This window comes from Anguilla anguilla, chromosome 13, assembly GCF_013347855.1.
Source record: "Anguilla anguilla isolate fAngAng1 chromosome 13, fAngAng1.pri, whole genome shotgun sequence".
NCBI classification, from domain to species: Eukaryota; Metazoa; Chordata; class Actinopteri; order Anguilliformes; family Anguillidae; genus Anguilla; species Anguilla anguilla.
Genome location: NC_049213.1, coordinates 6,521,937 through 6,549,033, shown reverse-complemented (window position 1 = coordinate 6,549,033; position 27,097 = coordinate 6,521,937). Strand labels below are relative to the sequence as shown.

Sequence of the window (27,097 nt, the reverse complement as noted above, 5' to 3'; positions counted from 1 at the left end):
GGCCACTGATACTAAACCATTAGCGTAAAGGTAAACTTTCAAAGGTATGGACAATGCGCCAAACCTGCATTGCTTTAAGAAGTTTAAGGGAAAAAAAAAATAAATAAATAGGGAAAAAAAAAATGTTTCAATTGCCTCAAGTTTCATGTGCTCAAGGAATTGGCTGCAACAAAGACCAGCAAAAAATAGGATAGCCTGGGGTTGAGAACATTGTGTAAACACAAGTTATTAAGTTCTAGAATAGCACCATAACTGCTCTCTGGTGTAGACACGGTGGGCCTCATTTACAGATTTTTGTGTATGACATGTGCAAAGAACATGCTGGGGACTCTTTTTTTTTTTGGCTTCACACATTCTGAAACCCAAAACAGAACTTGTTCTTTGGTGGGAACAAAATGTTTTCCACATTATTCAGATGGAAAATGTCAGATATGCTTGTTATAAAAAATCTCATTACGGGAATATGTCAGTAGTTTAAGTAAATAAAAATGTTAGATAAACATTTTTAATAAATTAACGTGTAGGCCACTTTAAAATACATCGAATAAGTAGGCTGTGCTTGTTATCATATCTGATCAGTAGGTCAGTCAATCAAATTAACCTCATACCTTAATTGTTAATGCCTGTGAATCTTTCATCAATGGGTGCAAGTCTCAAAATTTACTGTCTTGTAAATACCAAGGTGCACTGAAATAAAGTAAGCCTGTTTTTAATAATTTTTCCTAGCTAGGACTTCAGTATTGCTACTGTTAACCTTATCCAACAGCCAATTATGAAGGAATCACAGCCAGAATAATGATTGACAGCTCTATCTCTCACAATTTATGTAAGCTCAACATGGGAATCCTTAATGACAAACCAACCATGCACAGTGCACAGTCTTTCTTCAAATTAAATGCCATTTAATGAATGTTGTGCTGAATAATTGCTGAGGAACTATGCTTGTAAGGAATTATTTCACTAAAGGTGGCACGGTGGTGCAGTGGGTAGCACTGTCGCCTCACAGCAAGAATCTCGTGGGTTCAAATCTTGGCTTGGGGCCTTTCTGTGTGGAGTTTGCATGTTCTCCCCGTGTCCGCGTGGGTTTCCTCCGGGTACTCAGGTTTCCTCCCACAGTCCAAAGACATGCAGGTAGGCCGATTGGAGACCCCAAATTGCCCATAGGTATGAGTGTGTGAGTGAATGGTGTGTGTACCCTGCGATAGATTGGCGGCCTGTCCAGGGTTATATTCTTGCCTCTCGCCCAATGCACGCTAGGATAGGCTCCAGCACCCCTCGCGACCCTGCTCAGGATAAGCGGGTATAGACAATGGATGGATTGATGGATGTTTCACTAAATATCCAGCTTTATAAATGGATTTTAAAAACTGAAAGCTGTGGAAGTAGCTTCATAATACTTTTTGATAATAGCTTTTTTTCTGATAAATAGCTTTTTTACAGCATAATAATAGCTTGATAATAGCGTTTTACAGCATAATAATAGCTTGATTGTAGTTTTTTACAGCATTTTTTTTATTATTAGCCAATGCGTTGCACATTACTCTATATGATCGGAACTATCAAAACCACATTTTTAGCATTCCGTGTTATTTTTTGTTATTTTGTTGCAAGCACAACGAAGGTATGAACCACGCTGTGACTCAAAAGCATTGAACGGAACCAATTCTTGGAGTCAGTGAACCATTCCACCCCTGCAGCACACAGGGGAGCACAGCGAGGGTCGATCCGCTTCAGGATTTCCTGCCAACTCGTGCTCTCAATTACTTAATCAGACCAATCATTTATTTGATTTGATGAAAAAAACTTGTTCTTTTCACTTCAGAGAAACTTAATTCCAGTAGGGTTGGTGTCTCTGTGTGCGTGTGTGTGTGTGTGTGTGTGTGTGTGTGTGTGTGTTGACTTTCGTTTGAACCAGTTATTCTGGCTTACAGCAGGTGTATACACCGGAGTTGGTTTTCTCCTGTACCAGAAACACAGCAAAACACGCAGGTCCATACCGACCATACTAGAATGGAGTTTCTCTTGGAGTTAGGAGGAGGGGCCCATGCATTGGCTTGATGTAATCAGATACTAAACCGCGCCGTCAAGCCAAGCCCGTTAGCCAAGCCCGTTAGCCGAGCGTTCTCATAGGCTGAAGGCTGGATAAACTTCTCCAGCCTCTGAATGCCTCAGAAGATGAAAGGAGCCTCGTTTCTTAAAATAGCGCAGAGGTCGTCCGGTTACGGCAGAACCCTTTCTGGCCGTGTGAGCCGTGCTCAGCTCTGCTAGTCCACACATATTTCAGGGCAAGCGGGGAGCGCTCTTCCAAATTCCAGTGAATAACAGCCTTGGCAGGGGAACTACCAGTCAGTAACCACGCCTGAAAAGAAAAAAAAAAAAAAAAGAAGCACAGCTCTTTGTCCGGGAAAAACATTTGTAGCAAACGGACACACAGGTCAGAGTATATGGGTGTCGCCAGATGCGTCAGATGAGCAGGTCAGCTTAGCCTCAGAAACCAAACATCCCAAACTGGAGAAATCCAAAGGCACTCGTGTCATCTGGGAACAGTAGTGTCATCCTGTAGCACCCAATGGCCGCCCTAGAGATGTGCGGCTTAGCCATTGGTCAGATTCCCAGAAGAGCAGTTTGTGGGAGGTGTGTGTCAAGTACATCACACCTCATTTTGCTGTTAAATCCCTACCCCATGTTTCATAATTTAAGGGTAAATCGCCAATCTCACATCAGACCCATCTCCACTGAGCTGATGTGATTGGCTGTAAGATGTTGGTTACTTCCTGGGAAGTGCTTGGATTTTATTGCTTTATACCTCACTCTTTTTTCCTGTTGAATGGCAGGGAGACCTGTCATAGGGTACTACAGACTGGCCATACTGACACATATAGTAGGACAGGAGTGTGATGGAAGGTGAAGCCAACTGAACTGCCAATCACAGCTCTGTTCTCTTATGCCAATCTCTGCCCTGTGGGTTTAAATTTTATTTCCTGCAATTCTACAGCTGTGGTTATTACTGACATATCAAATGCACCACTTAAACCAATGTGTCAACTGAGTTAACTAAGCTACAAAGAAGTCTTCATTATTGTATTAGCCTACATGCCAAAAAGCAGATGTTTTTTCCCCCTCCCCACTATCATTTACAACTGTGTTTTGGCAACAAAACAAATAAAAAGTAACAAAAATGTCCATGCTATACAATTAAAAAAAAAAACTTTGCTGGAATAAACTTTTAACCAGCAATAGCATAATGTCAGAATAAATGATTTCTATGTATTCTGGGCAGATAGGCTACCTCACTTATTCAGAGCAAAAGGTTAACGTTATGCTTTAAAGCAGACCCACCTATCCAGCTATAATGTAATTTCTTTGCATACAAGGTTCATTTTTGTGGCTGCCCTAATGGCCACACCATAGCCTATAAATATATGGTGCAGCAAGTAATATCATACTTATTGGTGAAAAAATCAACTCATATTTTCGTTTTGTTTCGTAAGGCTGTCCTTAATTCATTTCTTTCTAATTTGTCTTCTAACATTTATGCTTTTTATTGCTCAGATTCACAGGACGTTTGCATTTGATACAGGACTGTAAGCTCCACCCCATAGTTATTAGTACCTTTTTTTTGGTACCTCTCTGGAGGAGTAGTGAAATTTGATTCCAAGAACTATACACAGCTTCGGCTGGCGATGGAACAGCATCCGGAAGCTGTGAGCATGGCTTCATGGTATGGTACGGTACAGTATGATACTGTACGGCATGGCGATGGAAAAGGGCCAAAAGTTCCTCCAGTTCAGCAGATGTTTGGTGAAAAGGCTTTTTAGTTCATTATGTCACCAAACACTGGTCTTCACAATAGAGGTATGTACACGGGCAGCCTTCTGCTCATGGAGGAGTTGTGCAGCTCTGATGAAGGAGTTGTGTAGTTCTTATGAAGGAGTTGTGCAGCTCTGATGAAGGAGTTGTGTAGTTCTTATGAAGGAGTTGTGTAGCTCCTATGAATGAGTTGTGCAGCTCCTATGAAGGAGTTGTGTAGCTCTTATGAAGGAGTTGTGTAGCTCCTATGAAGGAGTTGTGTAGCTCTTATGAATGAGTTGTGCAGCTCCTATGAAGTTGTGTAGCTTTTATGAAAGAGTTGTGTAGCTCTCATGAAGGTATTGTGTAGCTCTTATGAAGGAGTTGTGTAGCTCTGATGAAGGAGTTGTGTAGCCCTGATGAAGGAGTTGTGCAGCTCTTATGTAGGAATTATGTAACCCTGATGAAGGAGTTGTGTAGCTCCTATGAAGGAGTTGTGCAGCTCCTATGAAGGAGTTGTGTAGCTCTGATGAAGGAGTTGTGCAGGTCTTATGAAGGAGTTGTGTAGCTCTTATGACGGAATAGTGCAGCTCTGATGAAGGATTTTGCACAGAATGTGTTATGGAATCCGGTTCTGTTCTAAATTCACGAAGGACACTAAGCCAAAGAACATTTATATTCTGTGGTCGTCATTGTCATTGGCAGCCTCCAATGGCAGTGTCCACTGTCATTAGGAAAACACCAAACACGAGCCTTCCCTCCATCACTGACGTCTGTGATGAGACGAGTTTGTCTTTTTACAAATCCCCCCCCCCCCCCCTCACAGATCTTGCTGTTGGTATTTATTGGTTTCAGATGATTTTGGATTCTGAAAGTAAGTTCAGCTTGCTGTCTATAGAGGGGACTTTGTTTAACTTGTGACCTCTTTTTCCATCCTCGGAGTGCAGCTAAAATAAGCCAAAATAATGCAGATTGACAAATTAAATATAGCAAAATGTTTATGAAAGGATATTATCTGAATGAAGTCTGTATTATTTCCCTCAAAGTTTGTATCTTATTTTAATCTTACTGGAGTTACGTGATCTTACCAAAACCAATTAAATTTTGGTTTTGGTAAGATGAGTAAAAATATTCTAAAAGACACAAATGACTTATGTTTCAAATAAAATAAAATGATAAAAAGTGTGCATGTGTGTGTGTATGTATGTATATATATATATATATACATACATACACACACACATGCACACTTTTTATCATTTTATTTTAGGAGTGGCCAGCCTGTATGTATATATATATATATATATATATATATATATATATACAGGCTGGCCACTCCTAAGAAGATTCACCACTATTCCAAGTGTTCTTCATTTGCAGATAATCTCACTGTGGTTCGGTGGAGTCCCAGAGCCTTAGAAATGGCTTTGTAACCCTTTCCAGACATTTGATACTTCAAAACTTGTTTATTCATCTCTTCTGGAATTTCCTTTGATCATGGCGTAGTGTGTTGCAGAAACGTTGTGGTGACTACATTTTGATAGTAAGATTCATTATGAGTGAGGTTTGGATTCATAGTCTGCGATCAAGTCTGGCTGTGTTCAGTAAGTCGAATTATCGATTCAGTTTCATTGATTGGTTAACTCAGAGGGCAGTGACCTTTTCACATGGGTGATATGGATGTTTGATCATTTTTTTTTCATTAAATAAATTAAATAATAATTTTTAAAAATGTGTTTTGTGTTTACTCAGGTTTACTTTATTTAATATCGCATTTTATCTAAAGATATAAAGCAATTCAGTCTGACAAATGCGCAATAATATAGGAAATCAGGAAGGGGCAAATACGTTTTCACGGCACCATACATACAGTATATATTACAAATTTTGCACCCTTCTAGTCTTTGCCAACTCATTAATAAGGTCGCTTGCGACATTTTAGTTTTAGTCTGCGGTTTTTCCCACGGCGTGCAGTAACTGGCGCCATGGGCTATTTATGGCAAATTGTGATCACTCACTCACTCACTCACTCACTAACAGACGACCTAAGAGGGACGGTTAGTAGGACGCATGCGCAGGTGGTGCTTCCTTTCGTCGGAGTAGGCGAAACACGAACGTTAGGGTTAGCTAAAGTAACGTTAGGCGAAAAAGCTGTGCTTAAAAATGTTGTGCCGTTCTGCAGGTGGTACAGCACGACATTTTTAAGCACAGCTCCATCGCCTAACGTTACTTCAGCTCACCCTAACATGTTCGCGTTTCGCCTACTTTAGCTAACCTAGTTAGCGCGTACGGATGCTATCCTGCACGCATCAGTGGGAGCTAAGGACCCACAGCTACAACCACCGATACAGATGTATGGACACACAGAGGACAACAAATAACATTACAGAGGTGACGACGTGCCATAGCTAGCTACCTATATAGTACGGAGGGAAAAACGGAGCTTTAGAATGTCGCCAGCAGTGTATGCGCGTGAGCTCGACAACACATTTCTCATAGAAAATGTAGTTTGTAGCCTTTTTTTGTTCATTACAGTGGTGGTACAAGTGACAAGCAGTCACTGCTACTGTGCTGTTAGCCTTTATTGATCGCTGTACAAGGTTCATGTAAAGTAGCTAGCACAATCTGACAGCACTAACCCATAAAAATGTACTGCGCATGATACTTGCTCAAGCAAACGGTAAATGTGCAAAACTTTTGCGTACAGTGAGCGCCACCAACATTTTCCCTCAATAAACGGCAAAACTCCCAGTAGAACATTGAATTAAATCTTTTAACGTTATATATTTTCTGAAACGTTATCGATTCCACTTGGCTACAGTGAGTGATACTACACGATCTGATTGTATAATTTCTATGTACATTCCGTCAAAAGGATTCAGCCTTGTTGTTTGCTACCTAAACTTCACAGCACAGTCATTGCCGTTATCATGCTTGTAGCATGAAGTGTCTCTTTTCAAAATCCATTTCAACCCTTCACAAATGACCTCGGACTTTGAAGTTATAAGTATATATCCAGTGAAAATATTGCCCTGGCTATATCAGTCAGAATTCAAGTTGCGCCGTGGGTCTGGACGGGTTCGTGCTTGTTTATGTAATACAGACAGAAAAGGATTGAGCCCGTTTTATAAAGTGAAGGGAGGCGATGGTTCGGCCTGCATGCGGGGATTGTGACATGGATCCTGGAAGTGTTTTAAACCTGGATTCCTAGCGCTGAAATGCAGTGGACTGTCACAGCTGGAGCATCCATTCCAGCGCTAATAGTGTTCAGATGTGGGGAGATTCAAGCCCTTTCTGTGCCCAATGCTATTGCCTCAACATGCCTCACTGCTGTTGAGAGGAAACAGCCAACCATTTAAACACAATTACCTTTTTCTTCTTGCCATAAGTACATGTATGAGGCATAAAATTTAATTAAACTGTTATTTAACTTTATACTTTCAGTATAAACATCTCTTTATACAGATGTTTTAGGACCAAAGTATGCATATTAGCTATTAGCTAATTCATTTGTTTAGGTTTTGTTTAACTGGTATAAAGGTGGCAAATGATGGTTAATGTCTGGCCGAGCTGGCGTGGTAGATATGGTGATTTCACGACACCACTACAGATTTAGCCATGCTGTACATTTTCAAACGGATCGCAGAGATCATCCCTTGGACTTTTCTTTCAGGATTGCTAACCATCTGACCTGCTGGCCAGCATCGCTATGAAAATCGTCAATTAGCTGTAATGCTATTTCGGCCATTGAAGGCCAGCCATTGTCACCGTATGCAAGTAAAACTGCATAGCACTTTCCCACAATGCATTTGTTTTATCACCTATGGATACTCATGCATGTCATGGTATGATAACTTTCCTGAAAACTTCTGTGGTAACCACAGTCAATGAGTAATATAAATGCCTCATTATGAATTAATAGAATGAATCAATATTAGCATGTATATATCCTCACATTTGAACTCACGGGCCCCCACTTCCTTTTGATGAAGAAATATATTAATGTTATTAAAGCTGATGAGCACCTCTCATTATATTTAGAAAAACAAAAACACTGATGTCCAATGTATGAGCTTTTAAAAGAAATGGTTTTAAAGAAAAATGTTTATTATTCATGTTATCATGCTTACTATGTCTGATTTTCATGTCTTTGCAATTTTGCTAAATTTGCTAAATGTCTCATCAGCAAACTTTTAGTGAAAGGCTTTGTCAACAAGAGATAAGCATATGTTTGCAAAATATTACACGTTATATATGACAAGTGTTGTTTCAGTTAAGTTTCAGTTCCACTGGACATTTTATATGATCCTGGAATTTTTATTGGAGCCTGGAAAAGAGCAAGTGACTGGAAATGAAACACTTTTGGAGAAAATAACATTAACGTATAAAGTTGTTCAAAATGGCCGTATGTAACAAACCAGGACAAATATGGGTTAAATGCATCAGTAAGGAAAAAATACATTCACATTACACAGACGATTGAAAGTGAAGTGAAAACATTTGTGAAGTTGTCTGTCAGTATTTATGATACATGTGCATGCTATAGGTAATTTAGGGTCAAGAACGTAAAGACGACTAAAACCTGGCAGTCATGCAAAACGTATAGCAAAACTTGCCTGCTACAGTTCCCCATAGCTTCTCACCTTCACACCGTTGCTACTCCAGCTTTCATTTCTCCATCCTGTCAGGGTTTCTTTTACATTTACATTTACATTTACATTACAGGCATTTGGCAGACGCTCTTATCCAGAGCGACGTACAACAAAGTGTATAACCATAACCAGGAACAAGTATGACGAAACCCCTAGAGAGAAGTACCGGTCCAAGTGCAGGGAACAACCGCATAGTTCAACTTGGACCCTGAAGGTTAAACTGATTAACACTAAACAACGAGAACGGCAACAACGCAGTCTATGGAAAAAATACAAGCAGTAGTTAAGACAGTTAATGCACCTAAGTCACCTACGAAACAGCTGCCTAGTTACAACCCTAAGCTTACAGTCATTTACAGGGGGGTAGGGAGGGATGGGGAGAGGTGCAGCCTGAAGAGGTGAGTCTTCAGTTGTCGTTTGAAATGGGTCAGTGTCTCAGCTGTTCTGACCTCCACAGGGTCATTCCACCATCGTGGGGCCAGAACAGACAGGAGACGTGTTCTGGAAGTGCAGGTGCGAAGAGGGGGAGGTGCTAGGCGTCCTGAGGTAGCAGAACGGAGGGATCTGGCTGGCATGTAGGTCCTTTTGATAGGACAGTTGGGGTAGCTCATGGTTCCATCCTCTTCCAAATATCTGGCTTGCTCCACAACTCTAGTGAGGGACCACAGTTTCAGGAGAAGCTTCCATTTAGCTACCTACAGAACAGTACGGTAAGATACAGCAACCCCCTGGCAAGGGCATAAGCCAAGAAAAGCCACGAACCAACACAAGACTAATAAACGTTATGAGCCTCTGGATGAATAAAAATAATGATTAATGAGGGCATACCTATAATGACAAGGATTATGTCTAATATCTTTTTGGTTTTATGTCTGGGATTAGCCCCAGATAAAATACAGAGACACACCCATGCACACACACGCATGCACGCACGCACGCACGCACGCACGCACGCACGCACGCACACACACTCACACCACAGTTCCACTCGGGTTGCTTGCTCCATCGCTGTTTTTGGTTTTTTAGCAAATGGTCCGCATTTGTAGTGTATGTGGCCTAATTTGAGGGATTGCATGTCGGACCTCAAGTATGCCATCGATCAAAGGTCTGTTCTTGCCAGAGTGCTCTCAAAGTGAAGCTGTCTGGAGGGCTGGAGGGCTGGTGGGGAAAAGGTCTGGGTGCAGACAGGATCTTCGGAGACACTTTGTGCGCTCTTTTGATCGCAAGTGGAAGAACGTGGAACTGGCTCCGTTCCATGGCTGTTGAAAACAAGGCGGTGATCGCAATCGACAGCTTTAACGCCGCGCTCCATAACCACCTCATTAGCACGGCTTGAGTTTGAAGGCCTCTGTGGGTTTTTGAGTGAGGCTGTTTTAAACTGGAGAGGGAGGACTGTTTTTGGGGGGGGGGGGGGGGGGGGGGGGGCGGGTTTAGTACTCGCACCTGGTCTGTATCTTAGTTTGTGTTTGTCCTGGACTTCTGTGAGAAAACACCATTGGCTCACAGACGGGACTTCATGGCAGGGTAAACGGCCTGATTAACATTTGCATTTTTTCCATCATATATCAGTTTTGAACTGCAACATTTACTTTAATTTCTCAGAATGGAAATTGTGGCAAATTAAAAGTAATTTCAAAGTAAGTGTTTTTCCATCACATTGGAACAAAAAAAGATTTTATGTGCATGCGTACGTGCGTGAGTGTGTGTGTGTGTGTGTGTGTGTGTGTGTGTGTGTATGCGTACATGCATTTGCATATCCACGCACGTGTATGTGGTAGTGTAAAACCATTACTATGGACATACCTTTCAATTAGCCATACATTAGTTCCTGTACAATTATTTAAAAATGTATTTCTTTATTTATTTCAAAGTAAGACTGAATACAGCTCATGTTACCAATGATAAATAAATGGAAGAATGAACCTAAATAGGCAAATCATTTGCAGCAACCCAAATGTTTCTTTCAAATAAAAGCCATGTGAAATAACCTTGTCCAGCACTATTGCAATCTTAATAGCCCGACCTGAATTCATTTTATTTTTCTTTTAAAAAAATGTGGCAAACACATATGTTTGCAGTAGATTTGCACAAATGATAAGGCAAAACAGTCCTTCCGCATCTTTCAACCTGAGGAAGCATTGGTACTATAACTGTGAATTGCATGATGTTATCTTGCTGTACAATGAAAGAAAGGAAATCTGCTAAGTGGAAGACACATGGGAATTGATTAAACACCCTGACCTTGCCCTTGCATGAATTGCCTGGAAGTACTTTCTATCAGAGTAAAGAGGTTAAGCTATTTGATGCCAATCGTGTTTGATCAATGGCACATGATATAGCAGGCTAAAGCTGATACCCAGCATGCTAATGGCAGCTGTTGGTTGGCAGTCCCTGCTATCTTAACCTGAGCCTCATGTTGCAGTTTATAGTGGTCAAAGGTCATGACCCCTGGCAGGGAGAATGCCCTTTGCCCACATGTTGAAAATGTGGACAGTGCCCAGCGAAGGCCTCATCTGGCTGGCTTCACAGAGAATGCACACGCACACACACGCACGCACTCATGCAAGCATACAAACACACACACACACACGCACTCATGCAGGCACACAAATACACACATTCGCACACACATGTGCACACACACAAGTACACGCACACATGCTCGCACATACACACATGTATGCACATACACACACACACACACACACATAAGAACTCACACACGCACACACATGCACAAACACGTACACACTCACACACACGCACATACACACACACTCACATACACACATATGAGAGGCCGTTTAGGCCATAAATCATACTTCTGATCAAACACACCATCATACTCTCTCACACACATTATCATAGTCTCTCATACATACCATTATACTCTCACACACAACACTATAGTCTCACACACACATCATTATACTCTCTTACACAAATCATCATACTCTTACACACACACAAACTATTATTCTCTATCACAAACACCACTATACTCTCTTACACACACCATCGTACGCTCTCACATACACCATTATATTTTCTTAGTATAAGTGAGAGAGAATGATTGTATGTGTGAGAGACTATTAGTAGAATGTGTAAGAGAGTATGATTGTATGTGTGAGAGGGAATAGTAGTGTGTGTGAGAGTATGATAGTCTGTGTGAGAGAATACTCGTATGAGAGAGTTTGATTGAAAAACGGCAGGCAGTTTAAATCAGTTCCTGATTGGCTTACAGCAAGACAAGGCCCGCCCCCTCTCAGCGGCACCTCCAAGAGTTTAATTTGACAGCTAGGTTAAACAACACTTTAAATTCAACTAGCTTTATTAATACGATAACAAGGTGTATGATGCTGAAGAAGTAGCAAAACTCAGACTGCCGATAGGCCGGCGGTGGCTATATCCTAGCCAAAGCCAGCTACAGGTCTAGCTAATGATAAGCCAGCTATTTCCGTTTGTGCCATTAGAACTAAACGCCTTGCTTCAATTGCAGCCCACTAGTTTCAGTACCATGTTAAATATTTGTTTAAAGATTTGAATGATCACAATTGAAAAAAAAGCAACAAGCTTTAGTTTGTCATCTAGATGGTAGCATCCTGACTTACCGGTCCAGTGGTCTCTGTTCGGATCCTGTATTGGTATAACATACACAAACGCATGCGGACGCGCACACGCACTCACACCCACACACACACGCACACGCACACACACACAAACACGCACACACATCCACACACGCGCACACACACACACACACACACACACACACACACACAGGGCTGCCCGTCAGCAGAGAGGCCCACGGTTGAGCAGTGCGCCTCTGCCCGCTGGCTCCAGGACGCAGGGCCGTAGACAGGATTAGGGGAGGGCTTATTGTTCCAGCCTGCTGTTTGTTGAGGGGTTGGAAGCCTGTTCCGGAGGCCTCTGCGTCCCATTAACCCGGGATGACGAGGAGATGGGTTACACGGCCAGGGGGGTGGCTGCATGCTCTGGCCCCATGCTGTGATCTGCAGCGGAGATAGGAGTATTGCTTTACACCCAACCCCCTTCCAAACCTTACCAGGACTGCCAGTTCAGGATGGCCAAATCCTAGCTAGACACAATTACCACAAAATGATCCGAAAACTGCTTGCAATCAAACATCAGACCTGCCGACGAGACTATAATGTCCGCCAGCTGGGGAGGAGAAGGGGGCTGGGTTATTATGTTCCAGGCCACCATGCAGGAGGGGGGGGGGGGTTGATCTTGTTAAGGCAGAGACAGATCCGTGGAGGAAACCTATGACTCTGGAGCAGTTTATGAAGCTTTGCTGACCCCAGTTTGAATTTTTGGCCAAAATCTTGATTGATATAAAATAAAGGTGGTCTCCAAAAACTGAAGCTTGTGCACTCGGACTGTATCTTCTCGACTTTCTCCGGGAATAAACTTGTGTGTTTGGGGATTGTGTGTGGCCTCTGCGCTGCGTTGCTGGCTCACTGCGTGATTATGTCCCGTCACAGTCCAGGACTGAACCCTGAGCACGATGATGCGTTTAATGTTTCAATCGTAATGGATTTTCTTGAAAGTTCTCAAAGGGGCTTGATTGTATGGCAGGGGTTCCCAGCCCTGCTCCTGGAGATCTACCTTCCTGTAGATTTTCACTCGAGCCCTAACAAAGCACACCTCACTCAACAGCTAGAGTCCTAAACGAGCTGCTAATTAGTAGAATCAGGTGTGCCAAATTAAGGTTTGAGTGAAAACCTACAGGATGGATCCCCAGGAACAGGGTTGGGAACCACTGCTGTATGGCATATACCCAAGAGTACTCAAGCAGTTAGGTGTAATCTTTAAACCACTGGCAGGTATTTTTAGACAGTCCTTAGAAACTGGAGAAATACCTGAGGACTGGAAGCAAGGTAATATAATGCCAATATAAAAGAAAGGGGACCGTACTGATCCAGGAAACTACAGGCCTGTCAGTTTAACTTGCGTCACATGTAAAATACTGGAATCGATCATTAGAAAAAAGTTGGAAGTATTTCTTGAAAATAGCAACATCCTAAGGGATAGCCAGCACGGTTTTCGCAAGGGAAGGTCATGCCTGACAAACCTTTGTGTATTCTTGGAAGAAGCTACCAAGTGTTTTGATTATAACAAGGCTTATGGTATTATATATTTAGATTTCCAAAAGGCATTTATTAAGGTACTACATGAGAGACTTGTTAGTAAAATGGAGACAGTAGGAATTAGATGACGCACCTCTCACTCATTGGTTTCTGTGGGTTAATTGTCCCTGATGAGGGGCAGGTGTGTGAGTCCTATTGTGAGGTGGCGGCACATCACACGCATTGGCTCCTTGAGTTAATTGTCCCTGATTAGGGTCAGGTGTGGGAGTCCTATATCTAGCCCCTGGTTTCCGGGGTTCAGCGCAGACTCATTGTTTGTCATGCTCTACGTGTGTAGGGGTGTAAGAATCCGCAGAAGTTACCGCATCGATCCTATCTGTGAGATTTGACCACCATTTAGTTTCTTCTCTGAGCTGATTCTCTCTTGGCACTGTGGAGGACATTTCGCCCTCGTCTCTTTAGTATACCTTTTCCGACCTGCCTGGCTGCGAGTGTCATTTTCTTTAGTAGGTTACTCCACTCTGTTTTCCTATTCGGGTTTTTACTTTCTAGGTAGCTACGCTGCACCGGTGTTTAGTTTTTTGTTTTCTGACTCCACTGACAGAAGATTCAGTGAGTAGAGGGAGCGATTATTTAGAGCTCTTTATTATTTGGTGTTTCCCCTGTCCCTTTCAATCGCTTGGCGATATTTGTGGTTACCCCTCGAGGTTAACTTTTAGATCCCCTCGGTCTGCAATTGCGTGCCACCTCCCACTCCCTTGAAATATATACCCAAAAGTATTGAGTATAAATCCAAGAAAGTTATACTTATTTTATACAATACATTTGTTAGACCACACTTGGAGTATTGTGTGCAGTTCTGGTGATGGTATTACAAGAATGATATAGAGGCTCTGGAAAAGGTTCTAAGCAGAGCAACCAAATTGATTCCTGGTATGAAAGATAAAAGCTATGAGGAAAGATGCTTAATCTCTTCAAACGTAGTAAAAGGAGACTCGGGGTGATTTGATTGATTTTAAATTCATAAAGGATATCAACAAAGTGAACTAAAAGAGATACTTCAAATTCAGTTCTGTTAGTAGAACGAGGGGACATAAATGGAAATTAGCAAAAGGTAAATTCCATATAAGCAGAAACTGAGGATTTTCAAGAATAGGCTTGATATGGTAAATGGATGGACTGCATTTATATAGTGCTTTTATCCAAAGCGCTTTACAATTGATGCCTCTCAATATGGCGTTAGATACTATCTAGTCTGTAGGTAATCAGAGCACTAATTTAGTCAGGAAAATGGCGAGCACTGTTGGGCTGAATGGCCTGTTCTCGTCATTATGTTATTTTATTGTCTGAGAGTGCAGTATGATTACAATGGAAGTTTGACAGAACCAGATCCTCTTACCCACTAGAATTAGTCATTCAGGAAGACTGAAGGACCTGGCCATCTGATGATTCTATAAAATCTGTAGAGCTATGGCTGTCGGCTCGTATTACCTTAAGGAACGAGAGCTGGAAACCAGCGACCTGTGTTGTCTTTGCTGTGCTGCTGTGCTTGTGCAGTTCTGTGATGGACCCCAGTTCAAACTTTCTGTTGTGCAGCTGTAAAAAAAAAAAGAAAAAAAAAAAGAAAAATGGGCCCATGCCAAATTTCCTCAGTCTTCTAAGGAAGTGGAGCCACTGTTGAGATGGTATGAGTTCCTGATGAATTTACCCATGAATTAGCAATGAACGAACGGGTTCATGATGATCGCCCTTCATTTGTTTCTAAATATATGTACATAGATAAAAAATGGTGTCAAGAGTAAAACAGACTTTTATTGCAGGATAATGTCCAAAATGTTAAATGCTTGATGCTGGGACATAAATAATTTCTGGTTGTGTATTTTGTAGAGATATATAGTGTTCAAAGCACTTTAAAGCAAGACTAATCTCCAGTATGAAAAGACACTTACAATATACAAATAATTCACATTATTATTATTATTAACACAGGGGTGTTTCCCATAATGTTCTCGCTGAGGTATCGATAAGTGAACGCAGGCTGCGTGTAAAATGCCCTGCCAGAAACGTGTGGTATTTTTCAGAAAGCACAACTTGTCTGTGGTCGGGACAATAGTGTCAAAAAGGGTATGAAGAACAGTCAGACAAAAGGGTGATCAGAGTGTGCGATGGGAACGGAGCAACCCTCCGCTCTCCACTTGTAATTCTGGTCACACACACAACAGCGTTCAGGGGAACATCCGAAGGAATGCATCATCTAATAACATCTCACTGCATCTGGAGGTGTGATTTCGTAAGGTTATGGCCTAAGAAATCTGTCAACCTGACAATTCTCTCTCCGGCATTGTGATCTGAAGAACCTTTGATGTAGTAGTAGTAGTAGTAGTAATTTATTTCGGTCCTTATTAACAATTTTCCAAAAAGAATGTAGAAATAAATAAACAATAAGGCATTAAATTAAATTGAAACGAAAACAAAAAATATTGACCGAAAAGGTGTAGGCTGAAGCTTTAACTTATTATACCTACCCTTTTTACATAACATTCGAATAGGCAACCCTTTCACTACTAGGTTTAGGCTATACAAAAACAAAACAGAACAGAAACAAAAACAAAAGTTCCAAATGTTTCATACACAATAATGATCACAAATTTGCAAAGTGAACTACACATTCTTAATTCCTTGTCACAACTATTCCACAAATTAACCCCTTTGACAGATATATCTCATCTTTATATTTGTCCATACCTTTGATTTTTTAAACATACCTATTCCCCTCATTTCATACTGGCTCTCTCTAATTTCAAACAACCTCTGAATACAGTTAGGAAGCAAATTATTTTGTGCTCTGTACATTATCTGTGCAGATTTAAGATCAACTAGATCATAAAATTTTAAAGCATGTAAATTAATAAATAGTGCGTTGGTTGGTTCGTAATCCGTTCGATTTACAATTCTTATAGCTCTCTTCTGTAGGGTGAAAATTGGATAAGTGCTGGTTTTGTATGTGTTTCCCCATACCTCCACACAGTAGGTAATGTATGGAACTATGAGAGAACAATACAGTATATATAGTGATTTCTGATTCAAGATCTTTAGTTTTATATAATATTGCAACGGTTTTAGACATTTTTGTTTTCACATAATTTATGTGTGGTTTCCAACATAATTTATGGTCAATTATCACGCCCAGAAATTTATTTTCATACACTCTTTCTATTTCAACATCATTTATAATAATTTTTACTTGATTATTGATTTGCCGATTCCCAAATATTATAAACTTTGTTTTACTTAAATTCAGTGACAACTTGTTAATATCAAACCATTTCTTTAAGACTTTCAATTCCCTTTCCACTGTATTCAGAAGCCCTTCCAAACTTTTCCCGGAGCAATATAAATTAGTGTCATCAGCAAATAAAACAAATTTTAACAATTTAGACACTTTACAAATACAATTTATATACAATATAAACAGTTTAGGGCCTAGCACAAAACCTTGTGGAACCCCACAAGTAACCTTCAACAAATCAGATTCAACGTTATTTATTTGTACATATTGATGTCTATCATCGAGGTAATTACTTAGCCATGAGTGTGCTATTCCTCTAATACCATATCTCTCCAGGTTCTTCATTAATAAGCCATGATCAATGGTATTGAATGTTTTTTTTTAGGTCTAGAAACACCCTCACAGTATATTCCTTGTTGTCCATTGCAGTAAAAATCTCTTGTACCAGTGCCATCACTGCCATTGAGGTGGACCTATTAGCTCTAAAGCCATACTGATGGTCACTCAACAAATTGTGTTTTTCTATGAAATTATCCAATCTTTGCACAAATAGTTTTTCTAAAATTTTTGAGAACTGAGAAATTGGTCTATAATTGGAGAATAGATGTCTGTCTCCACTTTTATAAATAGGAATGACTTTTGCTGTTTTCATTTTGCTGGGAAATACACCTGTTTGGAAGGATTGATTGCAGATATGTGTCAATGGTTTCACTATACATTCTATAATATCTATTACTAACGACATATCAATTTCAGTCCAATCAGTGGACTTTTATTTTTTAACAATGTCAAGTATTTCCTTTTCATCAGCACCTCTAATGAAGATGGAGTAGGAGTTTTTATGAACAATGTCTTCATCTACACCATCCCTATTTCTCGGTTCCACAATCTCGTTTGCTAAATTGTATCCAACATTTACAAAATAATTGTTAAATTCATTGGCACTTTCTTTTGTTTTATTTATAATTGTATTGTATTGTAATTTGGATTGTCTGCTTTTCCAGTACCCTTTTTAATTAGGCTGTTAAGCACTCTCCATGTTCCTTGGGTGTTACTCCTATACTGCTCCAATAGTTTGTGATAATGCTCTTTCTTATTAGATCTCATAATACTTATTAATTTATTTTTATATATCTTATATTTGTTTTCTGCTTCTATTGTTCTGTTTTAAAAATCTCCTATATAATACATTTTTCTTTTTACATTAGTTCTCTGTAGTTTCTCTCAAGGAGTTTCATGTTACTTTAGGTGAAATTTGCGACCTTGATGATTATCACTTTATTTCCCCGGAGGGAATGCATTATAGCCTGAAGCTGCTTCTTCTCTATAGTCTGCAGCTGTAGGAAATATTTTCTGTAGGGTATTGCTGCTAAAGACGTCCCACCAGACGTCCACCCCATGTGTGTGTGGGTGGGAGTGTGAAATAGGTGTAAGTATACAGGTGTTGAATTCAGTTTTAATGGATAACGGTGAATCTGTACATTGTGGATGTGGATGTTCCATGCCTGGCAACATTTAAATCAGGAGCAGAAGAAATCTATCCTAAAATTGGATTTGTGTAAATTATTTTCAATCTTCAACTCTGTACTTTCTCATGAAATATGTTGCCATTCTGGACCTCTGCCCAGCAGTCATCTCAGTGAAAAATATACTCTCTTACCCCTTTTCCACAAACGTGAACCTAGTGGTGGTTCTGGGCTGGTGCTAGTGCCGGTTCACAGTTGGTTCAACTTGCAAACCTTCTAAGAACCGGTTTGCTTTTCCACGGGCTAGAGAGTCATTACGTATACGTCTGTGTATACGTCTCCGCTTTCCCAGCAACATAGTTACCTATTAAAATGTATGTCCTGTAAAAATACAGATGATAAACTAAAACCAACTTCATACATATACATTTAGTTATATTATTACAGCCTTATTTACTATATCAACTTTAAGACAAGCAACACGCTCGGAATTCTCATCGCAACCCATTAAATCCAATGGCGCAGACGTTGCTTCATAATTTCAAACTCCTTCCTAACGGCTATTTTGCGTCCAGCGACTTGGGTTACAACAGTGAATATGTACGGATTCCTAGACGTGCTGATAGCGACCACCATTTCTCATGTTAACCTCAAATACGCAAGACAGGACACTTAAACAGTATGCTAGCAAATTTATGTCAAGTTCCATTAATTTATATGGGGTTGTCCATACACGTCCGCTTAGCAACCAAAAGCTAGCACTGGACCACCTCTGACTTATTTGCAGGCACATAAAAAAATCGCGAAAGTACTGAAAAAAATAACCACTAGAGGATAACAAGGACATTTTTATCGGTAACAACCTGTACATAACTAGTTTCAGGTTGTTACCGATATTTCACCTATTTCATATATGGTTGGAAATCAGTTTACGTTTTCCTGTCTGTCGAACAAAGGTGGTCGATAATAGGTGCTCTCACTCTACCTGGCAGTCACAAAGTTTTAGTTGGTCTTGGTTGGTCACGATAATCCCGCCCCCAGCCCCTGACATAAGCGGTTCTTGGTCCTAGAGCAGCCAAGTGCTGGTGCCGCTTTGGAACCAGTTTTCCTGGCCGAGAGCCGGTTCTTTTGCTGTCGGAAAGCAAAGAACTGGTTCGCGATTAGGCACCGGCTCCGAACCGGCCCTCAAAATGCTTTGGTGGAAAAGGGGTAAACATGATTATTCACTGTATTATGGTTGCTAGCATTGGGATGTTACCCTAGTAATAAATATGTCACATGCGAGTGTGACGCCCCTGGGAGGGAGGTGCGGCAGTACCGGGCAACACCGTTGTCTGTTACATGGAGAGAGAGAGAGAGAGCGCACCCACACCAACACAAAATAAAATAAACTGACACCTTCACCTTTCCCCCTCACGGGTTCCACGCAAAAACAATGAATTAAAATAACAAGCTAAAATAACAAAGACAAAAGAAAGTAAAACAGAGCAGCAACTTTTCAGTTCCCTGCTCTGTAGCTGACCCGCCTTCCCGGCCAGGTCCAGCTCCTCCAGCCTCCCAGCTGAGGATTCCTTTCATTGACTTCAGTGCTCAAACAAAAACGAAACGAAGACCATAACTGCGCTCTCGGTGTTAGCTCCCGGTCTCGGCGCTGAACTGTGGAGAGCAGCACACCTTTTAGCACCTGGGCTAATTAGCTAACGCAACCCAGGTGAGTGTGCTCTCTCCACCAGCCGGCGCAGCCGAGACCAATCCGCCTCTCAGGCGGACCGACTGCCACAATATTGGTGGTTAAAAAATGCATGAATGCAAGCAAATAAAAAAAGAAAATTTAACAGCACCTAGAAGGCCTATTTATTAATTCATATAGGCTTTATTAATTCATATAATTAATATCCATTTTGTATTGCTTGCTTATTGTTTGCTAACTAGTCATAAGGTTGAGGGAATCTTTTTGCTGGGCCCCCATAATTTAATCTTGTCAATTATGTTTGGATTTTTTGATTGTGATGATCTGCTTTCATAAAATGAATGATTGAATAATCTGCATGTGGTCTTCAACAGACAAAAGAAAGAAGGGGAGGAGAGGTGAGCGGAGGAAAGAGAGGAAACATCAGAGGTTCCACAGCAACGCTACGATGACAGAACCACCGGAGGAACTTAAAACTGTAACACAATCACCGGGGGGAACCTAAAGCTGTAACGCAGTCACCGGGGGGAACCTAAAACTGTAACACAGTCACACTGTAGCAGAATTATTGATGGGAACCTAAAGACAGCAATGCAGTTACTTTTTGGGGGGGGTGGGAGATGGGGGGTACATAAAGACTGTAAAATAATCCCCGGGGGGCGGGGGGGGGGGGACCTAAAAATGTGGGGTGGGGGACTGAAAGATTCTTTAAAAGAACCACTGGGAGTGAATGTTATCGTGTGCAAGAGTGACTGTTCATGTACATAAGAGTGACTGCTCATTTCTTCGTTCCATGTGTGAGCTCCTCATATGGATGAAGTTAAAGAACAATGGCCCAGTTCTCATGGAATCCACCATTCATTCCACTTCAGAGACATCAAATACATAATATATATACATAACACACTGCATATTGTGCACATTTTAGTGGAGAAACACGAAGAACATCTTTAAACTTTTCCGGTTTTCCTTTGCTGCGCTATGTACAGTATCTATAGAAAAGCGACTCTTTTGCCATTTTGTTTCCGATGAGCCTATTTAGGAATTAAACTGCAGACAGAGAAACCCGCTGGCAGAAGCAGCCTGTCACTCCGCATGTCTTCACTGTGAAGATGGCTCTCTCTGTGACTGGCAGGCATACGCTCACACCCCCCTACCCAAAACCCAGCTGCTACATACGCTCACACACCCCAACCCAAAACCCAGCTGCTGCATACGCTCCCACCCCCAACCCAAAACCTTACTGCTGCATGCTTACACTCCCTGCCCAAAACCCCACTGCTGCATACGCTCCCACCCCCAACCCAAAACCTTACTGCTGCATGCTTACACTCCCTGCCCAAAACCCCACTGCTACATACGCTCACACACCCCCAACCCAAAACTCCACTGCTAAGTACGCTCACACACCCCCTACCTAAAACTCCACTGCTGCATACGCTCCCACCCCCCCAACCAAAAACCCTACTGCTGCATACGCTCACACCTCCCCAACCAGAAACCCCACTGCTGCATATGCTCACAGAGGGGATACACTGTGAAGATTTGGTTGTTTGTTCACTTCGGTTTTTAAGATTGGCAGTACAACAGTTATAATTGTGGTTTCCGATCAACCCCAGCGTATTGCTGCACTGCCGTTTTTGCACTAGGACTACCATACAGGCATACCATACAGTTGCTTTGCTAACCACTTAGCTGACAGTGCTTTGCTTTAGCTAGAACTGCTTAGCTTACAGTGCTTTAGTCAGCAGGCTAACTAGCAAGAATGTCCAAATCAGATCCCATGTAAATAACCACATAGTTACACATGCTTAGTGTTGTTTCCAATAAGCTGTTGATACGTACACATGGCAATCAATAAGAGGAGAAAGCACAATACATCATACATATATTCATTGCCATTTTTCTCCACAGTACTGTATATTCAACTTAAGTCTATGGGTTGTGAGTCACATGACCCTCGGTACCTAATCCTGTTTTAATGTAAAATAACAGTTATTGTTTACATATTTCAGTATTCCACATATGTTTGCTTCTGAAATAACATTATTTTTTGTGTGATGTACTTTAGTGTTGTAGCCTGCTTTGCAGGAGGTGTTGTTGCTGCTACTGGCTAAATAATGTAACCTAACAATGGCTAGCTAGCTATAACGACAGCCAATTGTCTGTTAACAGTTAACACTGTTTTCAGCAGTGTCTGCTAACAGTTTTTATGTAGCTAGCTGGCTGGCTATTTTATTAGATTTATTAGATTTCCAAATCTAAACATCATAATTCGCACACATTCAAATCTCCCAACTGCATTTATTCAAGTGTTTTTCTTGTAGGTGGTACAACAGCTTTACAATCTTAAAACAGTGAACCAAAGATTTTTAAAACTGCAATGTGTTCATTGTAAAGGGCACAAATAGAGAACTGCAGTGATAATTACAGTAAAATATGTAATAATCCAAATAACAATTAAAGACTTCGCAGCCACAGTGAAAGAACAGAAAGTACGATAAGAAGGTTCCTAAAACTTCTTTAAAAATAATTATTTTATTCCAAATAATTTCACTCAAGGTCACATAAATGATATTCCATTCACGTCGTATGCACACAAATGGGTAACATCTCCTCATGGTGAACAATGGCAATAACATTTTCAGAAATCCATTAATCCACGTTACTCAAACATCCTGATGATGAACATGAATCCTATATAATCTAACATAAAATCACTTTTTGAGGATAAGTGTTAATCATTCCTGTTAAATATTCTTTAAAATAATAATAATAATAAAAAAGAATGTCTTTTGAAGCTATTTTGAATGTGTTCTATTGTCCAATGAATTTCCTTACATATTTTAATGTAATTTGTTCTTGGATGTGTTATAAAGTCTAGTGTCAAAGGTGGTTCTCAGCGACTTTTATATTCAATGCTCTTGAAAGTGTTATGAAGCTCTCACCATAGTGGCACTACTACACATTTAACATGCTATAAATCATTATGAATGTTTTATGTAGGTCTTTATGTTAGACCTTGTCATATACCTTGTCGTATACATTGAATTTTCATGCTGGTCGGTTTGGAGTCATATTTAACATGAGGTGTTATCAGAAACATGTACTAAATATTTGCAATATGGAAAACGTGTAATACAAATATATGCAACACATGTAAGTGTGTTACTTATTGCTTAAATTATTATGATTCATTGTTGTGCTGCATAGCATAAAGATGGACATTTAAATCTCATGGACAATATAGTTCCTGCAGATACATAAAAGGGAAACTCCATAGGTCTGCTGGCTTGCGAACGATCTTCTGATTTTAAGTGTACCTTGTCTTTGGAGTTATATGGCTTTGAACTGTTCTGTTATGAAACTTTTACGTTCTACCTGTCATATGACAACTTGGACATGGCAGGTTCGACTTAAATTTATGCAGCATTCCACATGTAATAGAGCGAGGGTAGCAGTATTGCTCAACAATGGAGAACGGAGTGCCAATAATGACTTGTCAATATGATGTGTATAATATGACATATAAAAATAAACATTTTTAAAAGTGAGCAGCTTAAGAAACGTCATTTTCTAAACTGAGCAGTTTTTTTTTTGTTTGTTAATTTTTTTGGAAAACTTTTGTTTAATAGGCTAAACCTGTCACAGCAAAGTGCCACTGAATTCAGGGCAAACAAAATATGCTCTCCAATGAAAGAGAGAGTGAAGAAATTAGTGCAGAAATTAAAGAATAAATATTGCAATTTATTTTGTTTGTAATTTTTTGGAAGTCCGGATCATGGAAAAAAACACATTCACCATTTTGTTCCTATTGGCGTCCCTTCAGTTGAGTTGTTTGGATTGCAGCGCCTCCCTGTGGTGAAATAAATTAGTTCACCAAGGTGAGGAACAAAGGGGCCGGAAGGGAGAGAATAATCATGGTTGCTTAGAGACAGCTTCGTATAGCACAAGCATTGACCGATGGGGTGTTCATGAGCTTCCTTCTGTTCTAATATGGCTGTGATGGGACACGACTGAGGGCAATTCAGTTTGACATCTGCATTATTATACTAATTTAGATGACTACCCAACACAGTCTTAATTTTGTTGCATGAAAATGTATTCATTTACTTTTGTTTTATTTGGGACAAGTGGTAATTACTGTGGCAATGCTGACTGTGCTGACATATGCGCACACACACACACACACACACACGCGCGCATATGCATTTACACGCACATGCACACATGCACACACACACTAAAGAAAATAGTAAGGAAACTCCAATAGTGTTCTTGCAGAATGCTCCAATGACTTATTTTTTTTACCAAATTTTTCAAACTGGGAGTAAGAAATAAAATGTGGCTGTTAATTCTCCTCAAACAGGCATTTCCAGAGGATTTCTGAGGTTCGGGCATCGTCAGCTCCAGCTGTCTTAAATTTAAATTTGTAAAGATTTCCTATGTTTTTAAACTGCAAATTCAGTATTTGCATGGGCTACAGAATGAGTGGCCGTACACAGTAAACAGCTTACTGAGGGGGGGTGGGGGGGGGGGGGGGGGTTAGGGGTAGGGGTGGGTCTCTTTCATATCCCGTTACCTAGAACCTAAACATTTATGTTCTAGGTAACAGGACATGAAGAAGAGACGCATGCTGTCAATCTAAAATCTTCTCGATTCGTGCGGTTACTGAGCGCATAAATTGTGACAACCCAGTTACCACGATATCACTTCAACTGCAGATTTACTACAGTACAGGATTTATAGCAATTCAAATGTTTTGAAATGAATATGTAGGTCTGAGCTGTACTGTAAATCTATGATTCTGTAAGGCTGTGAGGTGCTCTTCTGACCCCTTTCCAGCTGTTTGGTGTTTGTTTTAACTCCTTTTCAAGTGTGCGAACCTCCGCTACAATAAGCCAGAGGAGCCCAGGGGACTGGACATCATGAGGGCGCGGTGGGTGGACCGTGAATCTGAGTCCCAGCTTTAGCTGTGCAGCCACCTGAAGGGAAGTAGGTCCATAATGTGATATCACACTGCTAAGGATGAATAGCTTTGCATACAGCGCGTTCAAAGCACTTCCAAAGACAAGGACAAGACAAGAACAGCAGATGGTGAAAAAGCAGTCAAGCCTATAAACAAAAGTATCTGTCAAAGATAAATTTTAGGTAAGGTTAAAATGTACAGTGCAGAAAATATGGTGCATACAATAAGAAACAAAACGTCTGTCTTCAAAAGAAACTGAAAACTTGATTGTGCGTTGGAAGGCATTCTACAGTTTAGGAGCCCACAAAGTGAAGACACAACCTTTTATTGTTTTAACTCTTGCTGTCTACGAGACCCTTATCCACTGATCTGAGAATAATAATTAATAGTTGTGAATATTTACAAAAGTATCTACTTTGTGTGCAACACATCGCTGTTTATTCATTGTGTTATAAAGAGCATGTGGCATCTCTTTGGCCCATACGCAGCACTTTTAATAATTAATATTGGCCTCCAGAAGACGTACCTGAAGAAGGTTGGGTTAGAGAATCTCAGAAATGGATCATTATTTGCTGAGGTTATTCTCCTTCTTGACCACTGGGTGGCAGTGTGAATTCACAGAAAGAAAAGCCTGCAAGCAGGCCGCCGCTGCTCAAGCACATAGAGACAGAGCCTGTACGTGCCCGACAGACGGTGGTCACATTTCACACATTTTCATATCTCGTAAAATATTCCCCGCTGGTCAGGCTTACATATTGCACCAGAATCGCCTTAAAGATGTCACTGCATCTTTGTTCTTGGAAATTTGAAGTATATTTACCTGTCTTAAGTAACTGTTCACAGTTGTTGAATGAAAATTTTAACATTTTCCTAGTCATGATTATGTGATGCCAATCTCCCTTGAACCCACAAGATTTTTTTTCAAGTAAAGATAAATATTGCTTTGTTACAGATATTGTATGATCATCATCCATCCATTATATAGCGTGCTTATTTCTGGTCAGGGTTGCAGGAGGGCTGAAGCCTATTCCAGCAAGCATTGTATGAGAGGCAGGAGTACTCCTAAACAGGTCACCAATCTATTGCAGGGCACACACACGCCATTCACTCACACACATGGGCACACACATTTAGACTCTCCAATTAGCCTACCTCTCACGGGAGAGAACATGTACCCTCCCCACATGAAGGCCTCGACCGGGATTCGAACCCAAGACCTTCGTGCTGTGAGTCGACAGTGCCCCCCTATGATTAACATATTTATGTTTTACTTGTAGTCTGTGGAGTTATTTTCACAGCTAAGTGAAACCATAACTGTCAGCAGCTTATTCATATTGGATCACATTTAAATTTAATACAATAATAACTCTCAACTGTATTCCATTTATGAACATCATTGTTCAGCTTTTTGACTGCTACCCTATATGACCAACGGTATCTGGACACCCCTTTGTCTAGGGATGTTTTTCATGGTTTGGGCCATGAAAAAAGGCCCCTTAGTTCCAGTGAAGGCTAATCTTAATGCTACAGCATACAGCCACATTCTAGACAATTCTGTGCTTCACCAACTGTTTGGGGAAGGTCCTTTCCTGTTTCAGCATGATAATGCCCCCAGGCACACAGTGAGGTCCATATAGAAATGGTTTTGTCGAGAACGCTGCGGAAGAAAATGATTGGCCTCCACAGAGCCCTGACCTCAAACCCATCAAACACCTTTGGGATCATTTGGAAAGCCAACTGCGAGCCAAGCCTAATCACCCAATCAGTGCCTGACCTCACTAATGCTCTTCTGGCTGAACGGAAGCAAATCCCTGCAGCAATGGTCCAAGATCTCGTGTAAAGCCTTCCCCGAAGAGTGGAGGTTGTTTTAGCAGCAAAGGTTAGACTAACTCCATATTAATAATTTTGGATGAGATTTTGGACATCAGGTGTCCACATACTTCTGGCCATGTAGTCTACCCTGGGCACTTTCTGTCTTATTGAGCAATCAGCCCAGCCCAACCCAGAGTACCAGCCTTTCCTTTACTTTACCATGAGGACTGAAGCAAAGGGCATGAACAACACCGTTCCCCAGAGCAGTCACAGCCGCTAAACCGTTACTGTCTTTGCCCTCATTTTAGAGTCTTGTGTG

General features: G+C 40.8%; 1 protein-coding gene across 1 annotated transcript in view; it reads left to right on the top strand.

The window, feature by feature from the left end:
- The window catches only part of rspo4 (R-spondin 4), a 47,241-nt gene extending 26,653 nt beyond the window's left edge, over positions 1–20,588 (top strand). The window contains exon 5 of the mRNA XM_035389150.1: positions 20,372–20,588. Within this exon, the coding sequence (XP_035245041.1) occupies positions 20,372–20,502 (131 nt within the window). The 3' untranslated portion in view covers positions 20,503–20,588. The remainder of the gene's footprint in view (positions 1–20,371) is intronic.
- Positions 20,589–27,097: the final 6,509 nt, after the last annotated feature.